The 9,558-nt window shown below is 31.7% G+C and overlaps 2 protein-coding genes across 2 annotated transcripts; both read right to left on the bottom strand.

The window, feature by feature from the left end:
- Positions 1 to 3,969: 3,969 nt before the first annotated feature.
- Positions 3,970 to 5,122, bottom strand: LOC122583861. Its single transcript, XM_043756236.1, has 2 exons — positions 4,478 to 5,122; positions 3,970 to 4,285 (listed from the first exon to the last, which is right to left on the bottom strand). Exons 1-2 carry the CDS (start codon positions 4,841 to 4,843, stop codon positions 4,199 to 4,201), a joined length of 453 nt encoding a protein of 150 aa, XP_043612171.1. The 5' UTR covers positions 4,844 to 5,122; the 3' UTR covers positions 3,970 to 4,198.
- A 1,114-nt stretch (positions 5,123 to 6,236) lies between these two features.
- On the bottom strand, positions 6,237 to 9,009 carry LOC122581488 (pentatricopeptide repeat-containing protein At4g39952, mitochondrial). Its single transcript, XM_043753718.1, has 2 exons — positions 6,566 to 9,009; positions 6,237 to 6,430 (listed from the first exon to the last, which is right to left on the bottom strand). The coding sequence occupies exon 1, from the start codon at positions 9,007 to 9,009 to the stop codon at positions 6,658 to 6,660; it is 2,352 nt and encodes a 783-aa protein (XP_043609653.1). The 3' UTR covers positions 6,237 to 6,430; positions 6,566 to 6,657.
- Positions 9,010 to 9,558: the final 549 nt, after the last annotated feature.

The following is a 9,558-nucleotide window of genomic DNA, read 5'->3' as shown; positions in this document are numbered from 1 at the left end:
ATCCGACTATTATTTAACTAATATAGATAACGATTAATTTATTAATAAAAGAAAAAGCATGTCATTCACTATATATACTAGATACTAGATTAAACTCGTATGTTGTGCGGGATAACTGAGAACAAAAATATAAAAACAATAATTGATAGTTACATTATTATTCATAGTTATGGTAATATAAAGAACTATCAGATTACGACTGATAAAAAAAATAAAATTATAATTTATGAATATATTATATACGTTAAGTATAAAAGCAAGACTAATGAAACATAAATATTTAAATCATAAAAGTCTTTCTCATGGTATATAATTATTAAATATAATACAATAAATACTTTTCAAAAAATAAACATAATATAATAAACAATCTTATTTGATAAAAGATAATTATCATTGAATTAATTAAAAAAAAGTAGTATAACATATATAATCTTTGTACTTATATATAAAATGGAAAATTAAATATTAATGATTAGGATTATGATTAATGATTATGATCAAAATTGATGATAAAGATTGTACATGGCAACATAGATATAACAATTTAAATGGAAAATATGACACCTCTTTAAAAATCTAATGTGACAAAAAAACTAAAAATGTCACCTATGAAACTATCATCTCTTAGTTACATAGAGAGATTGAATACATGGTATATAATTATAAACACATAATGAGTTTGAATTTTTCATTACATGCCTTAAATTTTTTATTAACTTAGTTTAATTTCGTACGCATATTTAAATTTCAATGCAAGAACAATTACCTTTTATATATTGACAAAATATTACAAGAAAAAAAAATTAAAAAAGCCATTTTTGATGCAAATAAAACTTTACATAACAATACAATTGTATTTTAACATGTTTTATCTATAATTAATAATTATGTTATTCTTAAAACTTATTGTGTTTATTTCGCGTATTTATATTGTCTCGCGTAATATACAAAAAATATAATTTTACTTTTATATATACAAATATACGATTTTCTTAAATAATTATTAACCAACTGAAATATTTTATTTCATTTAATTAACATTTGCTTATGTTGTTGATCCTATTAAATTGAAAAACTTATTACTTGACACTTTTTAATAAGTTATTCATTATATATTTTTCCTAATAAATTTAGAAGTTTAAATTTAAGGTCTCTTATAAGATTATATTATGAACTTTCAAATCTTAATTATTGTATTATATCTTGCTTTTACATAAGTTATGTTAATTAAAGTAAATATTAAAAGTTTAAGATTTTAATTTCCTAAATATTTTAGTTTTTAAATTTGTTACATAAATCCAATATTTGTTTCAAATATTATTAATATTAATAATAAAATTCAACCATGATTTTAAAAAAATATTTTGAAAATTTCTAAAAATTTAACTATAAGTACATATTTCGAAACCTCAATATATTGATGTGAAATTAATTTTAAAAATTTCAAAAGGTTAACTATAAACACAAAAAGTAAACTTGCAAAAGGTGAACTACTGGTAAGGTCTTAAACCTTAAGGAAATCCATCAGGGTATAAATCACACTTTCGAAGTTTGTATGAGTGGATAATTAAGAGGGTTTTCAATAATACTGGGTTTCATCTTAGACATGCGTGGTTCAAATGCTAACTACTTTTGTTTTGTTAAATTTTCTTTATATGTATATTTATATAAACATTAAACTACGTGAAAATTGTAAAAAATGACTAATATAGTTACACTAATTAAAGAGAAGTCAAATCCATATAGAGCTCTTATTTATATTCCGTTAAACAAATCTGTTTATATTGAATTTCAAACTATCACTTGACACAATAATTTGAAGTGTTACTAATTGTTTATAAAAACATAAAATCTCTAAATCATGAAATTTTATGTTTTTTTTTCTATATAAAGACATACATTAACAACAAGATTCTAACTAATTTACAGCACCATGATACTAATTAATCTATTTTCAACATCTTTTATATATGGTTGTCAATGTATGATATTGTGAAACGATAACTTGTCACTAATTAAATATGTTATCTCGCGTATTTTGCGGGACAATAATCTAGTTTATATTATAAACAAGTAGATTCTTAAAAAAATTTAAATTAACTACATTAATAACCTACATTATCTGTCGCCGTCACCAATCACCCCCGCTACCAGCGCCGCCGCACTCCATTACATCGCCACCACCGGCGCTACAATCGCATGCCGCCGCCACCACCACCAACATTACACCGCTGTAACATACGGGTGCTGCTCTAGTTATTATTAATAGGATTTTGGTATTCTTAGCCTTTGGATAAAGATAAACTGTTCATATAAAATAAAATTTAATCGTCAGGTGCGACCTAGAGGATGTTTAATATGTAACATAGGTTCATAAATCTAAGTTATGCCTAAAATAGGCCTAAAAACATGTTTAAAAACTTCAATGGATGACACTTATTCTTTTTTTTTTTATATAATCACCTTTAATCATGTCATGTGTCGATATTAGATTTTTAAGTACACCATTAGGCTTATTACTTAGACATATCAAACATTTTCCTTCTATATAATAATATAACGAGAGAAAGTGTCAGCGCGTAGCGGCGGTAAAATGGTGGGGATGATAGTGTGATAGCCAAATGTCTTAGTCATACGGGTTCCATCATCAGATTTAAAAATCCATCGAAAGTATATCGAATAACCTCTCTAATGAAAGAGCATGAAATTTTAAGAACACCAATATAATATTTATAAATTATCTATGTACAGTTTTTAAGATAAAAGATTTTGAATAATTAAAGGAATAAAATAATTTATGAAGGAGAGGAAAAAAAATGAGTATTTAAGGTTTGAGGTGAGAGATGAAAATAAGTGGCTGAGATTTCTATTAAAGGTATTATATTTATTTTAAGTAAATATATTTAAATTAGTGAGCAAATAATAGGGACATTATTAGGTTTTCAAAAACTTAGTTGAAAAGTTAAAAAAATTTGACGAAAACAAAATTTTTATAATGTTTATTGGATAAAGCAAACATTTTAAAGCATTTGAGGTGATGAACAATAATTGAACACACATAAATTTTAATTCTAAATTCCTTGCTGCTTATAAAGGCTATGAATAGCAGAATCATATTATGATAAAAATAAATAAATTATTTGGACTTTGAAAATTTATCATTACTAATACATATGTTCTAAACATATAAAAACATTTCTAACTTCAGTTTCTGTCAAATGAGTTGAGATAAGGCTGATACTTTGATAGTCATGGCCTTAATTGCATGCTTGATTCTCTAATAATCGCTCAAGGAAGCCATGAACACATATAGCCATGGGGTTGACTGGGTGAGAGGGTCGCTCACCTTTTGCCGCTTTTGCTAATTTCCAATACCAACTAACACCTCTTTGACCACATACTCTTGACACAAAATGCAAGTCCCACTGTCCACATAAGTAGCTCATTTTTTTTGGCTTCCTTTGACACCACATGACGTAATTCCCCTCTTTTGAGGTAGCCCCACCTCTCTCATCATAAAAGAGTTGTCATATAAAAAATATATTGATTGCTAAAAAGTTTGCTCAGTAATAATCAACGGTGGAACTTGAACTTCTTTATAAAGGGGGTCAAAGAAAAATTGGCTTAAATGTACTTCTACATATATTCTTTCCCAATTTTCTTGCGGGGTTAAATACATATAGATTTGTTTTTTTATCCATAAATATTAAATAATTGTTAATTACAATCCAATATTTTGGAGGGATCATCCCTTCCGGCCCTATAAATGTTCCGCCACTGATAATAATAAATAACTCATGTGTTCAAAGAAAAATAATAATAATAATTTGTAAGATGTATATGGCTATATACCATAGAAGGACAGTTACTTTGATTTATTTTTTCGAGTATTTGTTGTGGAACCGGTCGATAGAAAGGTATGTATGTATGTATAAGTCAACCAAAATGGTCGTTACAGCAAACAACTAATAAAAAGATTACTACACATAATAGTACTCTTATGTTTCAACTGCTTAACAAACCAAATTAACTAGCAGTAAAACACACACATACACTTATCGTTTCTAGTGGAAAAAATAAAGTTGCCTCATACACACACACACACACACTTGTGACTTGTGAGGGAGACCTCACAAAATTAAATAAAAATATAAAATTCATATAACATCATTGTTGTGACAACAAGCTCCTTCGGTCAGGTGTCGCTTAGCAAGCGTTTATGGCGGTTGTACTGTTTTTCCATAAAGATGTTTGATGCTCCATCCACTGTTCTTCGCCATGTCTAATTAAACAGATTCAAAATAAATAAGTTGTTCAAGAATAAGTTTTTTTTTTTTTTTTCAAAGTTGCTAAATACTACGTAAGTCATTCCATTTTGATCAATTAATTATAGAGCTGAATTAACAAAAATGTCTCACTATGTTTACCCAAAATAATAAAAGTGAATTAAAAAAGAAGTGATTTATAAATTTACCTTCCCAAGTGTTCCGAAAAAGGATCTATTTCTGAAGTTCCTAGACCGAAAATGAGCTTTCCCGATCCTAACCAAAGCAGAGGATCTACGAACAGGAAGCAGCAGCGACTTCCGTTCAACAACTAATGTCGATGATCCACCAAACTCCGAGCTTTCACGCCTATTTCTACTAGTAGTAGTGTTGGAAACCACGGGAGGCGATAACGAATGTAGTGCTCGTTTCTGTCGTTTCAAGGACCGCTTTGTTTGTTCAGGAGAATCTAACGCGGCGAATTTGTTTAGGAGTTGGTCGGACGAAGCTTTCGTTACGTGTTGTACTGTAGCTGCTGTTGATGTTGATGTTGATGTTGGTGTAGTGTTTTCCATGTTTAATTAGTACAGTAGTTAGTTGTTATTGTTAAGGAAAATTAATTAATAAATGGATGGAATTGTAAAAAGAGAGTGTGAATTGAATGTGATTTGAATTTGGGATTATTATGGTGGGAAAATGAGAATGGACCGTTGGTGATGTGGTGAATGGTGATCTGAATGTATGTGGGAATATAGCCGTTAGGGACCAACACACTGATGGGCTCTATTATTATATTATACTACTATTATATGTGTGTATCTTAAAATAGTTATAACCAAAGTGGTTACGAGTATTATATTTCCGAAGAAAATACAGTAATAATTGTAATAATAGTAATGGTGGATGGATATAATATATAAGATAAACCAACGCGCCTATAATGATGAAATTAACGGATATATTTTGTGAACTCGGAGTAGGAATGTTAATGGATAGGATTTGTGTTAGGTAAAGGCATGTTCAATTGTTCATATCTATTTAATTACAATCTATTCGTTCATATCTATATTTACCAGTTCAAGGCGATAAATAGATAATTGTTGGATATCAGAAACAAATTTTCATAACGTTCAAAAAAAAAAAAATTTTTTAAAAATATATATATACAAATTGTCATCCATATTATAGTTTAGTCCATCCAAGCTGACGAAAATCACTATATTTTAAAAGCTTTACCATGTAAAGTATTATAAAGTGACAGGTAATTTTGGTTTTTTAGAAAGAAGTCTCAAATTCGAATTTTTTCTTAAAGCAAATCATGACCGTGGTCAAAAATATAGTTTGGAAACAACCACTGGGAAAATAATAATATCCAGTTAGATCATTTCTAAAGATAAGTTAAAAGGTATTGGTGAATGAATGTGAAAGAAGGTAAACCCATTAAGTTTAGTTGGTTAAATAGGAAGGTGATGTTGGAGTCGGCGAATCATTTCACCTAGTGGAGTAGCGAGATGATGATGGAATCTTATTTTGGCTTTTTTTCATAAGTATAGTAAATGAGGTGGAGATCATTAGACCAAATAATAAGTGAATGGTTAAGTAAAAAATAGAAGGTGAAAGACATGAGAAGGTGATGATGATATGACAGGACAAAGTATATATGAAAAGAATAAACTGTTAATGTGAGTCAAATATGACACATCATCTCGGGTATCCCATATTGAGAAATTCTTATCCGTTTTCTTTAGTATTTCAAAATTATTAATTTAGCATTTCATTTAAACATTTTTGCGTTTATTTTTTTACTTTATATATTGAGAAATTCTTATCCGTTTTCTTTAGTATTTCAAAATTATTAATTTAGCATTTCATTTAAACATTTTTGCGTTTATTTTTTTACTTTATATTTAACAGCTTCACGTTTATATATTTGCATGATCTTGGCTAAAATCTCAACACCACCAAATATAAAACAATATACTACAGGACAATTGATATCAACAAATTTCTATCTTTATGTACATACACCAACATATAAGAAACACCATCCCGTGGTCGGCGAAGTCGGATGTGATCACCTTTCGGTCGCATGTCCTTGCTGAAAGTTCAAAAAGCTGTTCACCTCGTGTGTTGGGCGGGCACGTGTATAGTTGTCTTAATGACTGCCAAGGCCCCAAACACTGAACTAAGCTATATAGCAGAAAGTGTGACAAAACTTTAACCATCATAAAGCTTAAGGATCACAAACTTCGCTTGCAAACTGTCAAAAATGAGTATAATAGTATATGATCTCTTACTAGTTCTTTGATAGTATCTTCAACTTCTTGGTCGTTACTAAGTAAACTCATGAGCAATATTAACTATAAAGAGGAGTACAGACAGATTTTCGTCACACTGCACTCCAGCCAACAGCCTTTTCCACGCCCCGTTCCTTCATAAACTTTCTCATCCTTTCAGCCTCCTCCCACATCCCTATTGAATCATACAAGTTTGAAATAATTACATAATATCCATCATTCTGCGGGTCACATTCGATAGCACGCTTTGCAATCCTGATGCCCATTTCAGGATTATTGTGGGTTTTACACGAACTTAACAAAGCACCCCATAAACCTCCATCGGGAACTATCGGCATTGACTTAACCAAATTTTCAGCCTCAACCAGATAACCTGACCTGCCAAAAAGATCCACCATACACGTATAGTGTTTGAGCGTGGGTATTACAGAATAATCTTCCATTTTCCCAAATAACGCTTTCCCTTCATTCACAAGCCCTGCATGATTACATGCTGAAAGTACAGCAAGAAAAGTAAGCTCATTTGGTTTAACATTTGATAGCTCCATCTGCCTGAAAGTGTCTATTGCTGACATGGCGTTTCCGTGCATACTATAACCAGAAATCATCACATTCCAAGAGATAACATCCTTATTTGTCATTTTGTTGAATATTTCTTCTGCTTTTTCAAGTTTCCCACATTTGGCATACATATCAATCAATGCGGTAGCAAGGGTTACACTTGACGAAAGCATTTCTTCATCTATATACTTCTCTTTAATCTCTTCTCCTTTCTCGAATGATGCCTTATGGGCACAGACAGAAAGCATTATGATTAGTGTAGCTACGGTAGGCTTAACGTCTTCTGAAATCATCTTATAAAACAATGAAAAGGCCTCGGAATATTGTCCACAGTGCGTATAAGCAGAAATCATTGTGTTCCAAGTTACAATATCCTTATTTGCCCTACAAAAAAGCTTCCTTGCTATTGTAATTTCTCCATTGTTAGCATACATGTCTATAAGTGAATTGGACCATGAAACGTGATCTTCCATTAAGTTTTTTACAGCATAACCATGAAGACACCTCCCCATACGCAACTCGCCCGTTTGTGAACATGAAGAAACAACTGATACCAAACTGTGAGAATCGGGATTAATTCCTAAATGCAACATTTCCGTAAACCGTTGTATGCATTTCACTCTAGATCCTGATCTGAAGTAGCCATGAACCATCGCGTTCCGAAGCTCTTTGTCACGCACACACACACTACTATTGAATACATTTTCCGCATAGCTTATAAGTCCAAACTTGAAGTACAATGACACCAATGCAATCTGAACCATTTGATCTCCATCATAATTTCTTCGAACCAGAAACCCGTGAAATATCTTTCCAGCAGAAATGGAAGTCGAGTTAGCTAAACCAGATAACACGCAACTAATCAGCAAAGGGTCCGGATTTATCCCTGTAACAAGCATTTCCATAAATCTGTGTATACATTGTCTAACACGTCCCCATTTTCCATACACGCCAATAATCATTGTCCACAATTTTATATCATCCTTCACTGGAACTTCCCGAAATGCCAGGTAAGCTTCTTCAACCGTTCCACATTTAGAGTACATTGACAAAATCGAAGATTTAACAACTAACGACCGCTCAAGCCCAGATTTCACCGCCGCCCCATGTAAGCACCTACCTGCATACACATTCCCCAAATCACCACATGCCTGAAACCCACCTTCCAACGTTCTAAAATTCGGCCGCTCGTCCTCTCCACGATCACACAACCTATACATATCACAAACACACTTCAAACCATTCTCACACTCACCATTCTGCACATACCCAATAACAAGCGCAGTCCAAGCAACCACGTCTCTCACACGCATTTCATCAAACACCTTACGTGCATTCTCCACACACCCACATTTCGAATACATATAAACAAACGAACCACCAGCCGCTTCAAATACAAACCCACATTTCAAAACCAAACAATGCAAACCCGACCCGTAAACAAAATCCCCAATCTCCCCACAAGCGGAAACAACCATTGGAACCGTAAATTCGTTAGGCAAAAAGTTACCCAAAACCCTCATAGAACTATAAATATCAAGACAATGTGAATACATTCCGTTTGAAAAATAAGCTTTAATAATCGAGTTCCAAAGAAAAACATCTTTATAACCATTAAACGTATCGAAAACTAGTTTAGACGAGTCGGGACTGTCTAGATACGCGTAAAGCGATATAAGTTTTGATGCTATGAAAACATTGGTTGAATGATTGCCTGTTGTTACTATATGTCCATGGTATTTCGTTAGTAACGGTTTTTCGAGTGTTCGGATTGAGAGGAAGGTGTTGATGATAGTATTGGTAGTTGATGATGAATGAATCAAGTTACTGCTATGAAGATTTAGGCAAATTGGGACTAGTTTCTTGTATCTATTATGCATCATCTTTTCAAATGATGTGTAAACGGATAATATTTTCACTTTAACTATGGTCATACCATGATGATTTACAAAATCCTACTTTTTTATACTTGCAGATAACATTGTTCTGGATTCTTTTTCGGTTGATATTTTTCTAAAAATTACTGACCTTCTCAACCAAGCTTGTAAATTTTCAAATAAGTTGTATACCAAAATCAGTAATAAAAAGAAAGTCAAATGGAGGTAATTGGATATCATTCTGTGATAATTTTTGGCCCACTGCTTGTAGGAAAGATGTAAATTTGTTGGATGTAAATGTGATCAACTAGCCAACTTGATCAATTAATCAGTAAGTAAATAAATCAGTATTGAATAGGCGAGTCAATAACTAAATACAAACAATTGCACAAAGTTGAAGGATGTGATGAATAAGAAAGAAAGAAACTGCTCAGGGCCGTCTTCCGTGGGTTTTGAGCCCCAATACCTCGATGGTGTATGGGAGAGGTTAACATGTAGGTAAACCTTACCTCTATCTAAGTAGAGAGATTGCTTCCATTTACTACCTAAATGGTA

Source organism: Erigeron canadensis, chromosome 9 (assembly GCF_010389155.1).
Source record: "Erigeron canadensis isolate Cc75 chromosome 9, C_canadensis_v1, whole genome shotgun sequence".
Taxonomy (NCBI): Eukaryota; Viridiplantae; Streptophyta; class Magnoliopsida; order Asterales; family Asteraceae; genus Erigeron; species Erigeron canadensis.
The sequence above is the reverse complement of the archived record's forward strand: the minus strand, read 5'-3'. Positions and strand labels throughout refer to the sequence as shown.

Bases quoted from the DNA above. Each gene is read 5' to 3' on its own strand.
- LOC122583861 (XM_043756236.1), bottom strand. From the start codon at position 4,843: ATGGAAAACACTACACCAACATCAACATCAACATCAACAGCAGCTACA. The intron at 4,286-4,477 runs GTAAATTTATAA...CTGTTTAATTAG, and splicing joins TTTTCGGAACACTTGGGAAG to ACATGGCGAAGAACAGTGGA.
- LOC122581488 (XM_043753718.1), bottom strand. From the start codon at position 9,009: ATGATGCATAATAGATACAAGAAACTAGTCCCAATTTGCCTAAATCTT.